Source organism: Mobula birostris, chromosome 20 (genome assembly GCF_030028105.1).
Source record: "Mobula birostris isolate sMobBir1 chromosome 20, sMobBir1.hap1, whole genome shotgun sequence".
Classification (NCBI taxonomy): Eukaryota; Metazoa; Chordata; class Chondrichthyes; order Myliobatiformes; family Myliobatidae; genus Mobula; species Mobula birostris.
This window is the reverse complement of record NC_092389.1, coordinates 32710547-32732483: the sequence shown is the minus strand read 5'-3', so window position 1 is coordinate 32732483 and position 21937 is coordinate 32710547. Positions and strand designations below refer to the sequence as shown.

Below are 21937 nucleotides of genomic sequence, written 5' to 3'. Positions count from 1 at the left end.
ATAAAAACAGAAGGTGCTGGAAAAACTCAAGCAGCATCTGCAAAAAGAGAAACCATTTATCCTTCTGAAAGAGAGCAGATCCTGTTTTAATATCCCAAATGAAATTTGCCATCTTGACCACTGGCTTTGATTGAAGTTCCTCAAGTAGGACTTGAACTCACGACTTCTGGGTTCTATATTTATTGATGTGGAGAAATACTCAATGGAGAGACCTGAGAGCTGTTACCCAAGTGCAGCTGGCACCTCACACCTTATAACTATCAATTTATATTCTCCAAACAGACTGTTATCGTTCTCATTTTTTTTAGTACGTTCTGCTTCCTTCAATATTTGTCATGTTCCTTGCTCTTTCTGATAAGAAAGTTATTGGGAAGCATCACCAAAGGATTTCCATAATTCACTTTCTCAAATTTCTAACTTCATATCAAATATCCCCCCGGACACCTTTGATCTAGTCTCTGCTCTGGTCTTTCTCACAACTAAAGCTTATTGTTCCTGCTATCCCCTCATTGAATCTCTACCCTTTCCTGGGCTCAATACCTTCTCCAGTGTCAGGTCCACAGACTGGAGATACAATTCAATTTGAATACATTTTTTCTCCAGAGAATCAAGAGACTGCAGATGCTGGAATCTGGAGTGCAAATGATCTTCTGGAGGAGCTCATTGGTGGAGCAGCATCTGTTGGGGAGGTGCATGACCCAATGATGCAACTTGCCCCACAGAAATCTTCCAGCAGATTATTTGTTTCTTTTGTATTTCCTTTTATTAAAAAGTACAATTCCATATATTGCATTTTTCTGTAACATGAAGTGGAGAACTTGGGATACAACAATCTCGATCTCTGCTTCCTTCATCTCAGCCCCCACCACAATTTTTCTGTAACAGCACATGGCTAGTCATCCAATGCAAGGTTTGAGTTTAACCCTGCAAGTAGATTTAGTGAATCTGGGGTTGCTTAGGGCTGAATGAGAATTCCACCAACCCCAGTACAAAGATTAGCATTTTTAGTCACATGTACATCGAAACATGCAGTGAATTGTGCCAGTTGCTTCTACAACCAGCACAGTTTGCGGATGTGCTGAGGGCAGCCTGCAAGCATTGCCATGCTTCTGGCACCAACATAACATGCCCACAACTTACTAACCCTAACCTATATATCTTTGGAATGCGGAGGATACCGGAACATCTAGAGGAAATACACACGGTCACAGGAAGAACGTACAGACAACAGTGGGAATTGAACCCAGATCACTGGTGCTGTAAAGGCCTCTGCTAATTATTATGCAACGCTGCCACCCTCTGTTGTCCATTATGCTAGTATGCTGCCCCAGTGCTGGCAACCAAATCATCATAGCCACAGGTACATTCCCAAATTTTGTTGATAGCAGCAGGCTCCAGGGACAATCTGTGACAAAATATGGCAATGCAACTTGGGGATTCTAAGGTTGATTTCTGACAGTCTTTACATAAGAGATGATTATGAAACATCAAACCTTGGCTTCTGAGTGCAGGAATATTACACCATAGGAGCTAAAAATACACGGAGCATAATTTATGTTGGAAGCACAGCTGGATTTAAAAAGAAGTGTTTGCATGATCTTCTGATTTAGCAGAGTGTTTTTATAGTCCTGAGATACTGGATACTTCCTTCTGCATTAATATGTTTAAAATGAATCCCTGGAGTAATACTTCAACCTTTTTCAGAACAGTAACTGCTATACAGAGTACAGAATTACCAGGAAATTCAAGCTGTATCTGATACCAGACCTATCAGTCTCATTTTAATATTTTTGTAGTCAAAGATACTGACTGAACTTGAATAGTATCAAACGGTTGACAATAATACCTTGACTTCCCAGTAAGAATGGCTGAAATGAAGGAGACCCATTGGCTTGAAGTCTGTGTCTTTGATGTGCTACTTTTCTTTTCTTTTACTTTGGATGTGGGCATTACCAGAAGGGTTGGCAGTTTGTGGGTGTCAGTAACTATTCTTGGGGTGTTTATCTTGAAATGAGAGGACTGTAAGATCACTTCATGGGACAATTAAAAAAATTCACCAGGTTGGTGTTAGATTGGAGTCACATATAAAAGGGAGCATGAAAAATAACAAATTTCTTTTTCCAAAGCCATTAGTGAATTATTTAAATTTTCATGTCAAACTGAAGGCATCAAACATCACTTTTACTGTTGAGTGTTATTTATATTCAGTTTCTTAAACTAATTTCAAATTTTCAATTTATCATGATTTGAATTAATAATGTTATTAATCCATACCTGCTTTATTCGTGTCATAGCATACTCATTTAACTACTCAAACCCTTGTCTGTCAATATGGAAATGAGAGGGTTAACATATTGGAAGCATTTGATGGGTCTGGTCCTATAGTTGCTGGAGTTTAGAAAAATGAGGGGCCATCTCATTGAAACCTATTGAATATTGTAAGGCCTAAATGGAGCGGAGAGGATATTTCCTATAGTTGGAGAGTCTAGGACTAGAGGGCACATCTTCAAAATAGAAGGATGTCACTTTAGAACAGAGAGGAGGTAGAATTTCTTTAGCCAGAGGGTGGTGAATCTGTGGAATTCATTTCCACTGGTGGCTATGGAGGCCAAGTCATTGGGTATATTTAAAGTAGAGGTTGATAGTTTCTTATTTAGCAAGGTTTTCAAAGGTTATGGGGAGAAGACAGGAGAATAGAGTTGGCAGTGATAATGTAGGTTTTCACAAGTAAAAACAGTATTACGTTTAAGAAAAACCGTAGCAACTCACTTTATTGTGATCCAAACATGGAACACAAAACACGGTAAAAGTACTTTATGTAACTATGTCTTCATGTCAGACCAGCCTCTTAAAGTGAAGCCCAACTGAATATCAGTGGCTGTGAATGATATATGTTTCCACCAATTACATTACCATACAATAATAAATTATTGATTGAATGGCAGAGCAGACTTGATGGACTGAATGGTTTGATTTAACCAATTTCCCCCTGGGATCAATAAAGTATGATTATAACTATTCGGCTCCTATGCCTTATGATATTATGAAATTGAGATCTGGAATGACCTGGCACATAAATAGAGTCAATGTCATTTTTTTCATTTTCTACAACCTTGCATCTACAAACTGAATTAATTTCTTTTCCAAAGACACTGTAATTTAGTTTTATGCCTGAAAGATGGGTGAACTCTACAATAGAAGTGCCTGCTCCATAGGTGTTAAGATGAAGTGCAGTGGGAGCTCAAAATAGCTCTGCCTATCTCATGTTTTGTTGGTTTGAACACACATCGAGAAACCTGCACCATATGAAAATTGCAATGGAGGTTGGGGGAGGTGGGGAGAGAGAGTAAAACAAAGGGAGCACTGTGCAGGAAACTACAACTCAGGAAACACAACTCTTTCGGGATCCCAGAAACCACAGGAGATGGCGAATCAGCCTAGTTTTGGGGACTGGGACAGATGACTCCTCCAGAGCACTTCCCAAAATGGTTATAGTCTGAATGAAGAATATTCTGTTAAATATCTTATGATGATTCCATTCATTTTAATGTTGGTAACTAATAAAACAAGTCATAGTATATTAAAGCAAATGATTTATTACTTTCCTTTTTCCATCCTGGATCTACTTGATAGTGGAAACATTTGGTTGAATGAAATAGCTTAGATAACTGTTTTCAATTGTTGAATCTTGCTGAGTAGTGTTAAATCATTTATTGGAAATTATCTCTTTATATTAAAATACATTACTTTCTATTTTAAGCTCTTGTGCAGTGGAGCTTGGGGAAGTGTATTAATCTGGAAGCACCTTGATTTCCAAATAATCCCTTTTTATTTATAATAAATCATCTAATTCTCTTTAGACAAAAGTAAGCAGAACATAACTTAACTTTGGGGAGAAATGTGCAAAGGAATTTTTAAATGTTTCTCCAGCCAGTTGATGGTTTGTTTTCAAACCCAGTAATTGTGAAATCGTAACACTGCACTCTCAGCATGTTTACAGTGAAACGATTAACTCCTGGCCCAATTCCTAAGTCCTGTTTGTGTATTATTTCTTGCAGTCTGGCTACTAAGTAATTGCTTAAGCTCATGATCTTACCTTTTCTTGGCCAGCATTTAAAATTCTCAGACAACTTTAAACCATCAAGTTTAAATATCATTCTTTCTGAACTCAATTTTAGTTTTCCACATTTAAATCATATTTTGAAATGCCACAGTTTGCTTTGGAGAGCTACAATGCATTCCAGACTTTCAGTTGTACAGATACCCTTAAACCTTTATTTTTGGAAAAATGCTACAACGTTTGCAAATAGTTCTGCAGTTATTTCAAATGCTGGCTGAACAATAAGCGCAGTGTGTGCAAAAAGTGAAGGTAATGTGTCATATTACCTTACTGGTTGGTGGTTTGGTGCCAAGTTCCAGGACTCATACAATGCAGAAGAGGCCATTTGGTCTATTGTAACCATGCCAGCTCTTAAAAGAGTTATCTAATTAACCAAACTCCCCTTGACTTTCTGCAAAACCTTGCAAAGTTTCCCTTTCCTGTTACAATCCTGATTCCCTTACAAAGTGACTCCTGAATCTGCTTCCACTTTCCTCTTCAGGAAATGTATTCCAGATCGCAACAAATAGTGGGGAAGTAGACATTTCAGCACCATCACATTCTACTTTAAATGTTTATAAGATTTTATGTTACTTTTCATTCAACAGATCAGGGTTACTTTCTCTCAGTAGATACTATTGGCCAATGTCTTTTGGGAAATTTGGGCAACCAAGATAACAGCTTAACTTACAGAAGGCAGGGGAGCAGCAATAGCATCTGAACATCAGCTGTCAGCAGCTAGTCTTTTGTACTTTGCTGACAATCTAAAGATTAGCAACACATATTGCAGGTCTCTCAGCCTTTCCATGATTAATTTAAGTTATTAATAAAAAAATCTACTGGCTGTATGCAGATGTCATTATGTCACTGGTAATGCTAATATTTGTTGCCTGACCAGATTCAGCCCTGAATTAACTTAATAGTCAATCTGGCAACATGTAGCATAGATCTGGAGCCTAGAGGCACATACAAGCCTAACTGAGTAAGTAAAACAGATTTTATTCTATGAAGGAGGTTGGAGAAAAAGTTGGAATTTTAAAATGATGCTGTCCTTACTGTGACTAATTTTTCTTGAAGTTCAGATTGCATTTGCTACTTGAATTTAAATCCTCCAGCTGTTGTGGTGTGTTAAGATTCAACTTTCTGAATACATGATCCTGAAATTTGATCCCCAACCTAGTCATTTAACCATTGCATGACGAAGCACCAGGCTTCTGCCATTTCTAATTTGTATACATCAAAACAGTAGCCACTGACCACCAGGCACAAAATGCTGGAGGAAGTCAACAGGTCAGGCAACATCTCTGGCGGGAAATAAACAGTCGACGTTTCGGGCCAAGATCCTTCATCAGGACTGGAAAGGAAGGGGGCAGAAGCCAGAGTAAGAAGGTGCGAGAGAGAGAAATAAGTACAAGCTGGCAGGTGATAAGTGAGACCAGGTGAGGGGGAAGGTGTGTGGGTGGGGAAAGTGGGATGATGTGAGAAGCTGGGAACTTTTCACATATGTCCAAGTTTGATTACAAAACCAAGGGAAACTTCTTCACTCAGAGGATGGTGTGACTGTGCAATGAGTTGCCAGCAGAAGTGGTAGATGCTGATTCAATTGTATTGCTTAAGAGAAGTTTAGATACAACATCGATAGGAGAGGTTTGGAGCAATATGGTTTGGCTGAAGGTAGATGAGACTATGCAGAAGATCAGGTGGGCATAGACTAGATGAGCCAACGGGTCTTTTTCTCTGCTGTAATACTCTATAAATCTATGAGCAAATTAAGAGGGATTGTGAGTACAGAGAAGGATTTAAAGCAGCTTCAGTCCCTTGTGGACAAGTTGGGTGAGAACGTGACAGAGAAAGTGTGAGGTCATTCACCTCAGCAAGCAGAACAGAAAAGCAGTGTCGTTGCTCAGTGACATGAGGTTGGTTTTGAAGTTCAATGGGACCAAGGTGTGCTTGCACAGGTTACTTAAGGTGAATGCGCAGGTGCAGCAAGTTTTTATGATGCCAGGTGGCATGTTTGGATTTTATTACAAAGTAAAGAAGCCTTATTGCACTTGCAGTGGGCTCTGATGAGACTGTGCCTGCAGTATTGTGCACAGGTTTCATCTCCTTACCTGAGCAAGGATGGAATTGATATTGTGGGAGTGCAGCAAAGATTTACTGGACTGATTCCATATGAGAGTTGTGTAGATTGCAATTGTACTCCTTAGAGTTAAAGCAAAGAAAGAATACCTCTTGACAGTTACAAAAGTTTAAAGGCTTTGAGAAGCTGATTGCAGGGACAATATATCATCCGAATATGGTGTCTAGGACTGGGGACATAGTTTCATTGTGAGGGGTAGGCTGTTCAGGACTGAGCTCAGGAGAAATTTCTACAGAGACCTGGTGAACCTTTCCCTGTCCCAGAAGGTTGTGGAAAATGTATTCATTCAAAACAGAGATCTTTAGATTTTGGGATGTTAAGAGAATTAATGTATACAAGTGGAAGAGCAGCTATTACCTTGTTGAATGGCAGAGCAAGCTCAAATGACTGAATGGCCTATTCCAGGTCCAGTTTCTTTCTTATGTTCTTATGTTCAAATGATAAAATTAACGAGGACTATGTTTTCTTGCATGCTCATATCCTTTGCCAAAGGTTGTGGTTTCTCCCGAGCAGACAACAGTTCTAGTTGCTGTATAGGAACTGAACTCAATGCCTTTCCAATGTACTTCTCCCCTAGGAATAGACACATCACCCACTGTTAATATTGGACTGTCTATGCCGCTGTAGTTTACGAATTGCCAGTGTTCAGCCACTCACAGCTAAGTAGCAGACTTGCACAGCTCTGCTACAAGTCCAGGAGGTGCTGATGGACTGATATTGGTCCATCTGTCAACCTGCTCCTCTATCAGATTCCACGTGCACTCTCAGGCCAGTTGTGGTCTTGGTGCCCACTCATTTGAGTGAGGCTTCTTACTCTGGAGATGAGGAGAAACAAGGTAAATTCAGATATTTATTTTTTCAACTTATGTTACATAATTGTTTTTTTACTTGAATTTAAAAAAATTTAAATCATTATTATTTTAATCAATGGCATTTAAAAACTCTTAGAGTACCTCAGAAATTTCCAGGAGGTGAGACTCCACCCCAAGCCTTACCCTCCGTCTGCGAAACCAGGGAGTGCTATGTGGAGCTGTCACTGAAGTCTCATTGTTCTTCAGCCTGGCCTTAGAACGAGGTGGCATAGGAAAACTGGATTTAAGCATTTATGCAAGATTAATGTGGTTGTGGAGAAAACTTGTGTCAAGAGTGTCTGAGTATTGGACTGCTTTCCTGCAAAGTCGCCATTAATTATTGAATGGATCCTTTGAATGCAATCTCACAACTGAGTTCAGGCCAACTGAAAATGCAGGAACTGAGCCAACAGGGCAAGTAAGTAAGAAATCAGTGAGTGATGGGACCAACAGGGCAGTTCTTTAGCCATTGGGATTGAAAAACAGGGAATGATGGAAATCACATTGGACTGGAATTTATAGTAATTTTTTAATGTTTTACGCTGTACTGCTGCCAGAAAACAATGAATTTCATGATATATGTCAGTGATAATAAACTTGATTTTAATTCAGAAAAGAGGTTAGGCATTGGATTAGCTGAGAAATTGAGAGAGGTAAATAATTAGGTTAAATGTTAAATTTTACATTTAAAATAACATACACTGCATGGCAATCTCTTAGCATCGAACATTATTAGTAATATTTACTAATTAGTTTCTATTACCTCTTCATTGAGATAGTACAAATTTAAGCAGCAAAGACAGTGTTAATGCTGAAAATTGCTGATTGTTAATGAAACTGATAGAGTTAAAAGGGACAATAACAATGTTTTATTGTTTACAGTGAAGATGTGAAGAAATAGAAATGAAACACTTGCAAAATTTAATGTGGCATTGTTGATGGCATGATACTTTGCATAACCTTTTTCTTTTGCACCGTAGACACTGGATTAATTCTATAAGCAATCGACCATTTGGCACTGAAATATGGCTAAATTTATGAGAAGGGTGTCAATATCTACCTGAGAGGTCTGAGGTTATTCAGTCACAGAGATCATTCAAGGCTAAAAATGATGATTTTTTTTTGGAATTAAGGGGTATTCGGACCAGGCAGAACAGTCAACTTGAGGGGCAGAGGTCAGAGATGGACATTGAATGATGCAGCCCATCTGAAGTTCCATATGGCCCACTCCTGCTTCTACTCATTGCTTTCTCGTGTTAATAAGACAGTCTGAATTGAGACCATTGTGTAATATAATATAACTGTGTTGCATCATACTGCTTGCTTTTATCCCACCCAGTGTTAGGCTAATCTATTTGATCATGTTTAATCCAAACATCATGGTATTGCACCAGATTGATTACTGCTCAGATTCATACAAGCTGTTGTCACACCAGATTAATTGCTCACAGATAAAGGAACAAAACCATTCCATTAACATCTATGCAAGTCTGAGTCACACCAGGAACAAACTGGCAGTGTATTTGTGAGGAAGGATCCCCAGTGTTGCTGCTGTAGTTGCCCTAGTGAATGGCACAATTAAAAACAAAGGTTGCATGAATCTAATCAATCAAACTCAGAATTGTAAACTCAGCAAGCTCCATCATGGGCACCAGCCTTCCCATCACTGAGGACATTTTCAAAAGACAATGCCTCAAGAAGGCATTATCCAACATTAAGGACCCTCACTATCCAGGACATGCCCTCTTCTTATTACTACCATCGAGGAAGAGGTACAAGAGCCTGAAGAGATGCTCTCAACATTTTGGGAATGGCTTCTTCCCCTCCACCATTAGATTTCTGAATGGACAATGAACCCATGAACACTACCTCACTATTGTTGCTTTTTTTTGCACTACATATTAAATGTTTTACACATTTTTTATTGTAATATATAGTGTATTTTATGTTTTGCACTGTACTGCCACTGTAAAACAACACACTAGGTGGCATAAGTTGGTGATAATAACTCTGATTCTGATCCTGATTCATGCTTAACGTGTCGCAGTGTGTTTTTGTTTTGTTTGGCATCATGAACAGCACAGACATTGTGGGCCGAAGGGCCTGTTCCTGTGCTATGTTCTATGAAGTTATAGGGGAGAAATTTCACCAACTCTATATACAGCAAGGTCCCACAATCCTAAAATGACCTAGGATCACAGGAAGCATTTTCGTGATCTTGTGGCTCACCAGATTGTGAAGCTGGCCTGCTGCTGTTGTTTGTCCTGTCTTGGACAGCAAGGGCTGTTCAGTGTTGCTGAGGCTGAAAACTTCAAATGTTAGGTACACTAAGAACAGACTTTATTCTGGTTTCATAATTTGCTGGTTCATATGTTCAACTCAGTCTCTTATTTCTTTTAGATCCATTGTATGATACTGTCAGGAGATCCGGTTGGGGTAATAATATGAACAATGTGACAAAAGGTAGGTACCTTTAAACATCTTTCACAACTGTATGAAAAGCAATAAAGGAGATGTGATAAAGAACAGACCTTTAGCAAAATGGAACCGAGCTGATGAGTGACTTTCTGAATGCATGATTTTGGAATGGAGATATGATCATTAGCAATGTGTACTCAGACTGTGTGTCAGGTAAGAAGGCTCCCCCGTCTAACTCAAACATGGTTCTCAGTGAGGATTGGTTAGGTGATGCAATCTGGAGTTTTACAGTCTAAAAGAAGACTTCAGGAAGACAAAGAGTGTTGGATCTGAGATCCTGTGCAAGAACAGCTTGTACTGGTAGATGCTGTAGTGCATTGATGTTAACACAGTTAGGATATAAGAACAAAATAGAACATTTTCTGCACTGTGTTACCTGGCAACATGATTGTTGGGGCATTGCACAGGTGGAAATTCACACCTGTGGCAGTTACTGTACTTGGCTGATTCTGCAGTGAAGGTTCAAAGAAGTTTCTCCCCTGGTCGATGCGTCATAATGACGTATGCAAGAGGAAGTTTGTTAAGAAAACTAGACATGGTTGGGAGTACAATTATAGAGTCATAGAGCATTTTGACCCATCTAGTCCATGCCAAACTGTTAACCTGCCGAGTCCACTTGATCTGCACCTGGACCATAGGTCTCCAAACCCCAACCATCCATGTACTTATCCAAACTTCTCCCAAGTGAATCTTCTGCTTTAAGATGGCACCACTGAAGACATGCAACAGATTACTGGTAGTTCAAAAGCAAAGGAATTTGATTAAAACCATTATTAGTAACACTGTTTATGAAGTAAATTGGGGTAAACTATCACTGCAGACAAAGAAGAAACGAGCAAAGGCAAAGCAAGCTTGAGAGGTGTGCTCTGCTGGTACGCTGCAAAATCGATGCACTTGGAGCTGTGCTGGTTGGAGTGGATGGTTCAGAGGGGAGAAGACGGGTCAGAGGAGTTCCGATGCCCATCCAACTAACCTGAGTATGAGGGTGGTCGCTCTAGTGGTTGGGAAGTTGTTGGAATCGATTGTTAGGGATGAGATTACAGAGTACCTGGAGGCACATGACAAGATAGGCCAAAGCCAGCATGGTTTCCTGAAAGGAAAATCTTGCCTGACAAACCTACTGCAATTCTTTGAGGAAATTACAAGCAGGGTAGACAAAGGAAATGCAGTGGATGTGGTGTACTTGGATTTTCAGAAGGTCTTTGACAAGGTGCCGCACAGGCAGCTGCTTAGCAAGATAAGAGCCCATGGAATTATAGGGAAGTTACTAGAATGGGTGGAGCACTGGCTGGTTGGCAGAAAACAGAGTGGGGATAAAGGGATCTTATTCTGGCTGGCTGCCGGTTACCAGTGGAGTTCCACAGGGGTCGGTGTTGGGACCACTGCTTTTTACAATGTATGTCAGTGATTTGGACGATGAGATTAATGGATTTGTGGCCAAATTTGTCGATGTTACAAAGATAGGTGGAGGAGCGGGTAGTGTTGAGGAAACAGAGAGCCTGCAGAGATACTTAGTTTAGGGGAATGGGCAAAGAAGTAGCAAATGAAATACAATGTTGGAAAGTGTATGGTCATGCACTTTGGTGGAAGAAATAAATGGGCAGACTAATATTTAGATGGGGAGAGAATTCAAAATGCAGAGATGCAAAGCAACTTGGAAGTCCTTGTGCAAGATACCCTAAAGGTTAACCTCCAGGTTGAGTCGGTTGTCAAGAAGGCAAATGCAATGTTGTCATTCATTTCTAGAGGTAGAGAATATAAGAGCCGGGATTGTGTGCAGTTTTGAGCTCCTTATTTTAGAAAGGAGATACTGACATTGGAGAGGATTCAGAGAAGATTCATGTGAACAATTCTAGGAATGAAAGGGTTACAGTATGAAGAACGTCTGGCAGCTCTTGGGCTGTATTCCCTGGAGTTCAGGAGAATGAGGGGGGATCTCATAGAAACATTCCAAATGTTAAAAGGCCTGAACAGATTAGATATGGCAAAGTTATTTCCCATGGTGGGGGAGTCTAGGACAAGAGGGCACAACTTCAGGATTGAAGGATGTCCATTTAGAACAGGGGTGCAAAGAAATTACTTTAGACAGAAGGTGGTAAATCTGTGGAGGCCAAGTCATTGGGTGCATTTAAGGCAGAGATAGATAGGTTCTTGATTAACCAGGGCATCGAAGGGTATGGGGAGAAGGCAGGGGAATGGGGATGACTGGAAGAATTGGATGAACCATGATTGAATGGCAGAGCAGACTTGATGGGTTGAATGGCTTACTTCTGCTCCTATATCTTATAGTCTTATGGTTAGTGTGGCTCAGTGGGAAGAAGGGCCTATGTCTGTGCTATAAGACCCTATTATATTTTAAATACTCTGACACATTATGTCAAGATGGTATTGCTGAAAATCGGCATTCCAAAATCATACTCATAGAATCATAAATTACTAGTGCATTTAAGACACAAAAAATGTGTTTGTAATCCTCATAATTTAAGTGATAGTATTTTGTAGCGCTGTTTGGTCACCTTTGCCATTTTCATACAATGAATGATAAATATGAAATTTTTAAAAACATTTGGCAATTATGGAGGTGTTATAGTAAGACAGGATCCAATCCACACTTGATGGGTTCAGCTTCATGCCTACAAGGGGCCAATGAAAGTGTTTCTGCTGCTGTCAGCTGAGTCAGTGCATCCGCTTTGTGTGATACAGTAGTTGCTAAGTCATCAAGTCTCCAACCCAGTTCCAAAAATGGTGGTTCAAACAGATTACAAAGTGAAATAGATCTGCACACAGGAAGTACAGTCAGAGGCTGAAGGGCAAAAACACTCAGCAGATCAATCACCAGCTGTGGGAAGAGAAACAGAGTAAATGTTTCAGGGCACATCAGAAAGTCCTAACAAATGGACATTAGCCGAAATTACTTCTCTTTCCATAGATAGATCCTATCATGCTGAGTATTTTCACTATACTCTGTCTTTATTCAGATATTGGTTGGATGACAGAGTTAGTCACAGAAAGTCAAGTCATTAGCTTTCCTATTATAGAACCAAGCTGATTCTTGAAAGAATCCTGTCTCCTTCTAATTCAATCAATCTTGCAGTCTTTGATTCTCTCTCTGAGGGAATAAGTACTTCTGCAGGTTTGTTCTGTGTCTCTAAACATGTGTGGGGCCATCAGTAATCCAGTTATCACAAGGATGTTATCCCAGTCCCGTCTTTACAGTGTTATAAAGTTTATGAATCTATTTTTTCAGCTTCCCCTGGAGCAACGCAGAGTGTGAATAAAAGTACAGAACAGCCACGACCCCAACCAGGTAACCGTGCAGAGGAAAAGAGAGAATGCAATGCCTTTATAGATAATGGTATAGATATAGCAATGGAAGAGAGGCAAATGAGATGCAGGAGAATAAAGATGATTCATTTTGTTTTATCAATTATGATATTATTCTCTTAACAACTTTCTCTCAGTTCATTTTGAAGGGTATCCTACTCAAGTGGTTGAAATAATGGGCAGGTGCAGTAGCTAATCTATATTCTGATCAGTGATTTTTCAAAGCACTGTTACTGGGTAGCAGTCAGTTCCAGGAACCCGAGCTGATTTAACCTCTGCAATAGACATCTTTAACGATCAAATAAGTGCACTGTACTGCTGTCGCAAAACAACAAATTTCACGACATATATCAGTGATATTAAATCTGGTTCTGATTGCAGTCTTACTAATGGTGCTGCAGCTTCCTGACTGTGGAAAGATTGATTAATACGGTGTCTCGGATTTTTCTGATTACTTATGGCAATAGTTTCCTTGCGCCCATGACTGCAGTGTCACTGTGATTCTAGAGATTAGTAGCAACCCCAATTAGTCCTGAGATTGTGGCAGAGCTGATGAAGCTCTGAAATTGGTTGCCGAGGATTGCATTTAAATGGCGACCTTAGTCATTTATAACTTCTCTCTCAAGTCATCATATTTCATATTTCACTTGTTTTTAAAGAAGTATGATTAATTACCGCAATCAAATCATAATGTAAATTTGAAAAAATGTTACTGATGAATAACAAAAGCTGTGCTTTTATCCAGCCAAAAGACTTAATTAACATTTGACTGGTCACAAGTTACCTGACATAATGATATGAGAAGATCTGCCAGTATTCCAGTCAGTTCCATTGGTGCCAGAATATTGTGCAATCTTTCCCCAACTGGGGTCAGTAATGAACAAATACCAGAGACCTTCCGAGGCAGTGCCTGAAAGGGAAGGAGCAGAAGACAAGAATAATTGCAGGCAGGTCTGAAGTAGGCAATTTTGACAAAGTTGTAACATCTTTCTACTTAGATGATTGCTTATTATAGAATTCCAGCATTTGAAGTGAACTTTCTTTTAATTTAAATCCATTTTTATTTAGTTTTCCATTCTGGTGAATACTGAGGAGAGTGCTTCTGTATTTCAGATCCTTATCAAATTCTAGGACCCACCAGCAGCCGGTTAGCCAATCCAGGTAAGACGGTGAATTGACTATCGAAATGCATAGAATGCTGTATGAATGTAAGCTATGTTTACTACATGCACTGAGGTCAATAATGGATGTATAATAAAATCACATTGTAATTTCAGTACTAGAAGAATGTTCTTGTCTTTCAATACACACGTTGGCTATTTGCTATTTATGTCAGAATAGCCAGCAGAAAACTCCATCACAATGGAAAGAGACAAAGGAATAATGATTACCAGACTTTTCCCATTCCTCTGTATAGGGAATATTTATGGAATATTTCATCGATTTTTAATAACATTAGATTGAAAACTGCTTTGAAAGCTAACCGCATATGTGCTCCCATGATTGTGTCAGAATCTGTCCAGTCCTTGCAGCTTTGTAATGTGGCACAGAGCAGTGCAGTACGTGTGTTGTACATGTTATTGTGATGACGTATATACTATACCTTACTCTGTAGAGTCTGAAGTAGAATGCTGTCGAACAGGAGAGATGGCGTGGCTCGCAATGTCCATCTCAGATCTTTGAAAGAAGTATCTAATTTGTTCCACTACTATGTTCCTTCCTTTAACTCTTCAATGTTTTTTTACCTTTTGAATATATAAACTATTTTCTTTTGAACATTGCAACTAGATCTTACCACTTCATGCCTCAGAGCCTACTTTCCAGGTGAAAACAGCTCACTGGCTGAAAAGCTGAATTCCTCCAGCTGGTTCTCTTGCTGATTATATAGATGGTGTCCTCTTTTCCCTAACCTTTTTTTCCCAAACATTTTAATCAAAAACCTTTGTCATTTTAAACTCCTTTATTAAATCCATCCTTAACCCCACTGTTCCAAATGTTCTAACCTTTCCATAAAATTAAAAACGCTTTTCTGATGTCTCTACTCTGATTGTGGTTCAGCAGGCCTAACTCAAAAATCGCTACATCCCTACTTTTTTTCCTCTTTTTAAGGCTATCTTCTGTGACCAAATTTCTGGGGTCAGATTTTGTTTGCTAATTATTACATGTGCAGAATCATAGAATGTCTTTTTGATCATAAATGCCCTATGCAAAGATGCATGGCTGTTTATGCATGGTACAGATTGATAAGTGTGGTGCAGTATTTTAGAATCCTAGTTTTATAGCATCTTGCGGTATTTTAATGCAGATTAATTACACAGTGGTTTGGTATTCTTTGTGCTGTCAAGTAATAGTGTTTTAGTGAGATGTACATTGATACACTTATTTGGAAAAAGTTCAGATTAACATAGTATGAAACTGTGTTTTAGTGTGGGTGTGGGTTATTATAGTGTGACATATAAAAATATTATGAGATTTATTGCAATGTGGTACTGTCACTGCATGCACTGCAATTGATTGCATTATGGCTCAGTGTTTTAACGTGGTACAACTTATCAGGGTACGGTATATGTTATGATGGTGTGGTGCATATTTATATGTTGCAGTTAATTATAATGCAATAGGATATTTTAGCGTATTGCTTGTCGTTATTACTTGCAATTTGCTATACTTATTGTGTATTAATTGATACAAATGTGTACAGTATTTAAGTGTGTGTTGATATGTTAGTGGACGCAGTTTAAAATAGTATGTTCCTTTTTTTTTCCTAACACTCAGGGTGATACAGATAATTACTGTTAGTGCAGTAGTTTTTTTTGCAGTTTATCACAGTAGTGCAGCATTTTGGTTTTACTTTGTTACTGTGAGATGTCCATTTTAATGCATTGCAGTTGTACATGCAAAAACATTTATACAGCTTTGGACAGGTAACAATTCTATTCCACCCAACCTGTTCCTTGCAGTTCCTTGGGATTTACAATAGGTATACTCTGTCATTGAAATAAATTCATGAGATCTTACTGAAGAAATAAAAAAAACCTGAAAAGCCAATAATTCAATTAGAGGGTTAAAACATAGAAAATTCCACTCTGATCCTCCAAATCCTACGGCACTTTCCCTTAGGATAAGATAACCAGCTTCCCACCCAGAAGCAGGCTCGGTATTTGCATGAAGGATTGTTCTATCAATCCAAAACCTAATCCTGCCCTGAGCTATTTGGAAATTTTATTGTAACTCCCTGTTGCAAGCTTACCCATTGGATTGTAAAATGTTCTCAACATCATTGCCACCCATTCAAACAAGCAATTCATGGATCTCTGTCACAATGTAATAACTTGCTGCTGATGTAAAAAGTTGAATCCTAACATTTTGAGTCTGTGATTAAGATGGTTGAAACCCTTTAAGTCCTGCTCAGTACCCCTTTCAAAGCCTCACTGTAGAGTAATCAAAGCTGGAGGTAGTTTTCAAACCATGGTAGAACATTATTATAGACAAAATATTGAATTGCCATATAGATGCCATTGTTCTGTTTATGCTGGTAAAACAGAATAATGGTTCTACTGCTTCACGGTATTGCTCGTGCAACCAAAAAGATCAGCACACTAAGGCTGATTGACCTCTTTCTTTTTCCACCTGGTTTACTACTTTTCAGTGAAGGACACACTCAACATTGAACCTGTTCTTGTTCATGATACTGCCTTTGAACATATTTTGTCATTCTTGGTCCCGAAGTATAAAGATCCGATTAAAACAGTTGAGCACTGCCCACAGTCTTAATGTTCACAATTATTAAATTGTTAAACTTAGTTTGTTATTGTCACATGTACCAAGGTACAGTGAAAAGCTTTATTTTGCATGCCACCCATCTGTATCATTTCATCACATTGAGGTCTTACAAGCAAATAGCAATAGCAGAATGCAGAATGAGGTGTTGCAGTTATAGAGAAAAAACATTGCAGGCAAACAGTGAGGTGTAAGCCCATAACTTAGTAGATTGTGAGGTCAGCAATCCATCTTATTGTTCGATCATGCTCTCTGCGCACATATTAAGATCAGTATTGAAAATACTAATAAACAATGGCCCAACAATGCGGGAAGCTGGCCTCTTAACAACAATTACAATTTTATTTCTCATGTTCTGTCAATAAACTTTAGAAGAGTGCTTTATCCAACAGAGAAAATGGTTAGTTTTTTTTTCTCTTTGGTAATACTCTGGCAAAATAACTTTGAAAGTCCGTGGGTTGACATATTCCCTCATCCAGTTGCTTGGGGATTTGTTCAAAAGCTATTGATGCATATTTAAGGCAGGACCTCCTTTCGTGAAGTCATATTGAGTGTCCATATATGTTCTTATCAGTCTTACCAGTGGTATCATGGATCCCAGATGATTCCCATAAACAGCTTCCCTATTAATGGGCCAATAGTTACCCAGATCCATCTTACCTCCTTTTTTAAAGATTGTGATGGCATTAGCCTCCTTCCTGTCTAGGAGTACCTTCCAAGACTCCAGGGAGCTATTAAAGATAAGAGCAAAGGGCTCACATAGCACCTGTCTCATTTCAATGAGAACCCTCAGGTGGACATCATTTAGACCTGCTGCTCTATCTGTACTAAGGTTCCTGATTTTACTATACTGTGGTATAGTATTTTACTGAGAGTCAGTGTAATACAGTATAACACAGTGCATTGGTGTTTTTTTTTGTTTTATATAGCATAGTACAGCTTTTTAGCCCAGTGAAGTTTATTACAGTGTGGCAAAACATTTTGGTATGGTTTAGTTTATCACAGCATGGTGGAGACTTTCTGTGTTTTTATGATTATGATGGTTCAGAGTATTTTAGATAGCTAAAGTTTATTGCATTATGGAAAATAATTTTACTATGATGTTTATAATAGTATAGAAGAACATTTTAGTCCAGGTCAGTTTATTGCACAATGGTTCTTTTTTAATCACGTTAACCAAATGGTGGTGCATATTTTTACTGTTTCAGTTATTGGTATGCTTTCAGCATTTTAATGTGTGGCAATTTAACAAAGTGTTGGACATTATTTTGTTGGGGTTTAGTTTATTATTGGGTGGCACATAATTTTTCACTGGGTGGTATGTTATTTGACTGTGCAGTTCATTACAGTATTGGCAGTGATTTACTGTGATCTCGTAGTAGCACTGAGCAGTGTAGAATTTTATTTCACAGGATGAAGTGGTATTTTAATGTTCACTTCATTCCAGGGTGGTGCAGTATGTTAGTGCAGCTCGATAGATCACAACGTGTCACAAGGATCTCCTGTGTTTTCAGCTTGGTAAGCTGTTTATTTATTTTTTGGCTTTTCCCTGTTAGGCACAATCTTAGTGTGAAGCTCACGATAAGCATGCCATCTTCAACAGGGTCCTGACACAGCAGAAAACACTTTGGATTTCTCTAATTCTTGTAGCAGACAGAAATGTGCACCAACAAATTAAACGATGTCTCCACTCAGTTTATAACAGTGTGGCAACATTGTAGTGTAGTGTAGGTCATAACTCTGTGGTCAGATATTCATTGTATAGTTTCCCACAGGCCCTGCAGTATTTTGGTATGATTCAGTTTATTGTCTTGTGGAAAAGGATCATGATGTAAAGCAGTGCAGTTGATTACTCTCTGATGTGGTGCTTTGGTGTCAGTTTGTCACATTGTGGCACAGCTTTACTGTCAAAGTTAATTATTCAGTCTATTACACTATGATAGTCTCAAATTTTGCTGAAATTGATCACAATCATAGAATTTTAATGCTGCACCATATGAACCCATCTTTTAGTGAGTAGATGGTATCATTATGTGGAACAGATATCTCACAGTAATACAATATTTTGGTCTGTGGATTATCACTGTACAATTAAACTCAGACCACGACAATATTTCAGTGAAATGCGGGACGTTAACATGGTTCTTAACTTGAGAGTTTCCCAGTAGGTACTTTATTACAGTGTAGTGTGGTTTATTAACGTGCTACAATATTGTCGAACGATGTAGTGCAACAGCTAAAGTGCTTACTTGGTCGACGGAGCTCTCAACGTAGTGCTCAAAGGTGGGGAGTTTCTCCAGCACTAGGAGACACACTTGTGGCCAAATTCCCTCTGTCTGTCATAAATTTTCTATGATTCATTAGTGCAGTTTATTTTTATGTGGTACAATTTATTAGAATGATGTCATTTATCACCCATGTAGTAGAATATTTTACTGTAATCCTCTTGATTACTGTGTGACAGAAGTTTATTGTATTCAATTTTATGATATTATTTTGTGATAGAGTATTTTGTGGTGCAAGTTTTAGGGAGTGGTATGGAATTTCAGTAATTTTTGTTGATCACAGTTTGGACATAGTATTTTAATGTAATCACAGCTGTTTTTATCTGATTCATTTTAATGTGGTACACAAGAGACTGCAGATATGGGAATCTGGAGCAAAAAAAGTCTGCAGTAAGAACTCAATGGGTCAAGCTGCATCTTTGGAGGGAAAGGAAATGTTGATGCTTTGGGTCAAGACCTTGCATTGGAATTACAGTGTGGTGAAAACCTTTACTGTATAGCTTTTTGTTATTGTATGGTGTCATATTCTGGTATGAAGTGTGTCATGATGATGTACAATGTATTAATATACTGTTTACTATGAGGAGATCATAAGACCATAAGATATAGGAGCAGAATTGGGCTATTTTGCCCAGTGAGTCTGCTCCGCCATTCAATCATCTCTGGTCCTTTTACCCCCTCCTCAGCCCCAGAGTGTGTACATTTAGCTGGTAAATACAATACTGAAGGATCTGTCCACGTCACGGTTAGCACCAAGTTATTGAACCTCCTCTGGTCTTTTTCCTCTACTGCTGTTCTTTAGCTCTTCTGTGGGTCTTGGCCTCAGGTACATTTCTCTTGATGCATGGTGGATTTTACCATCGAAGGATGCCAGGTATTTGTGGTTAATAAGCACCTAGATTTCCTGGTTAGTTTCATCAGGTCAGTTCTGGCATTTCCTGATGGAGGAGCCAAGAATCCCTTTGGAGATGCCGGAGGGACACAGTGAACATGCTGCGCTCTCAGTAAGGGCCTCACGTTTGGCCCCCTTCGCCCACACCTCAGCGAGTTTTGTGTTCGCCATGATGCGGAACTTTTCTTCCGCCGTCTCCATCTCCGAGCCTACTTCTTCGGCAAGGACTCTTCCACCCCCACTGATGACCCCTTCTCCCGTCTTCAACCCTCCTCTTCTTCATGGACACCCCGCTCTGGTCTTCTGCCTGCTCTGGATCTCTTTATCGCTAACTGCCGACGGGACATCGATCGTCTCGACTTCACCGCACCTTGTCCCCATTCCAACCTCACCCCTTCGGAACGCTCTGCTCTCCACTCCCTCCGCACTAATCCTAACCTTATTATTAAACCCGCCGATAAGGGGGGTGCTGTTGTAGTCTGGTGTACTGACCTCTACCTTGCCGAGGCACAGCGACAACTCGCGGATACCTCCTCTTACTTACCCCTCGATCGTGACTCCACTAAGGAGCACCAGGCCATTGTCTCCCACACCATCATCGACTTTATCCGCTCAGGGGATCTCCTATCCACTGCTACCAACCTTACAGTTCCCACACCCCGCACTTCCCGTTTCTACCTCCTACCCAAGATCCACAAACCTGCCTGTCCTGGCTGACCTATTGTCTCAGCTTGCTCCTGCCCCACTGAACTCGTTTCTTTCTGCATACCTCGACACGGTTTTATCACCCCTTGTTCAATCCCTTCCTACCTATGTTCGTGACACTTCTCACGCTCTTAAACTTTTCGATGATTTTAAGTTCCCTGGCCCCCACCGCTTTATTTTCACCATGGTTGTCCAGTCCTTATATACTGCCATCCCCCATCAGGAAGGTCTCAAAGCTCTACGCTTCTTTTTGGATTCCAGACCTAATCAGTTCCCCTCTACCACCACTCTGCTCCATCTAGCGGAATTAGTCCTTACTCTTAATAATTTCTCCTTTGGCTCCTCCCACTTCCTCCAAACTAAAGGTGTAGCTATGGGCACCCGTATGGGTCCTAGCTATGCCTGCCTTTTTGTTGGGTTTGTGGAACAATTTATGTTCTGTGCCTATTCTGGTATCTGTCCCCCACTTTTCCTTCGCTACATCGACGACTGCATTGGCGCTGCTTCCTGCACGCATGCAGAACTTGTTGACTTTATTAACTTTGCCTCCAACTTTCACCCTGCCCTCAAGTTTATCTGGTCCATTTCCGACACCTCCCTCCCCTTTCTAGATCTTTCTATCTCTGTCTCTGGAGACAGCTTATCCACTGATGTCTACTATAAGCCTACTGATTCTCACAGCTATCTGGACTATTCCTCTTCTCACCCTGTCTCTTGCAAAAACGCCATCCCCTTCTCGCAATTCCTCCGTCTCCGCTGCATCTGCTCTCAGGATGAGGCTTTTCATTCTAGGACGAGGGAGATGTCTTCCTTTTTTAAAGAAAGGGGCTTCCCTTCCTCCACTATCAACTCTGCTCTTAAACGCATCTCCTCCATTTCACGTACATCTGCTCTCACTCCATCCTCCCGCCACCCCACTAGGAATAGGGTTCCCCTGGTCCTCTCCTACCACCCCACCAGACTCCGTCTCCAACATATTATTCTCCGTAACTTCCGCCATCTCCAACAGGATCCCACAACTAAGCACATCTTTCCCTACCCCCCTCTCTCTGCATTCCGCAGGGATCGCTCCCTACGCAACTCCCTTGTCCATTCGTCCCCCCCATCCCTCCCCACTGATCTCCCTCCTGGCACTTATCCGTGTAAGCGGAACAAGTGCTACACATGCCCTTACACTTCCTCCCTTACCACCATTCAGGGCCCCAAACAGTCCTTCCAGGTGAGGCAACACTTCACCTGTGAGTCGACTGGGGTGATATACTGCGTCCGGTGCTCCCAATGTGGCCTTTTATATATTGGTGAGACCCGATGCAGACTGGGAGACTGCTTTGCTCTGTCTACGCTCTGTCAACCAGAGAAAGCAGGATCTCCCAGTGGCCACAC

General features: G+C 40.0%; 1 protein-coding gene across 10 annotated transcripts in view; it reads left to right on the top strand.

Moving 5' to 3' along the window:
• LOC140185128 (Friend leukemia integration 1 transcription factor-like) overlaps positions 1 to 21937 on the top strand; it is a 70803-nt gene that overhangs the window by 42021 nt on the left and 6845 nt on the right. For 8 of the 10 annotated variants that reach the window (XM_072238439.1, XM_072238436.1, XM_072238438.1 and 5 more), the window contains 3 exons: positions 9491 to 9553; positions 12816 to 12875; positions 14006 to 14053. In XM_072238439.1, the coding sequence (XP_072094540.1) occupies positions 9491 to 9553; positions 12816 to 12875; positions 14006 to 14053 (171 nt within the window). Of the gene's footprint in view, positions 1 to 9490; positions 9554 to 12815; positions 12876 to 13637; positions 13851 to 14005; positions 14054 to 21937 lie in introns of those variants that run through there. The other 2 variants (XR_011882503.1, XM_072238443.1) reach the window with 2 other exon arrangements.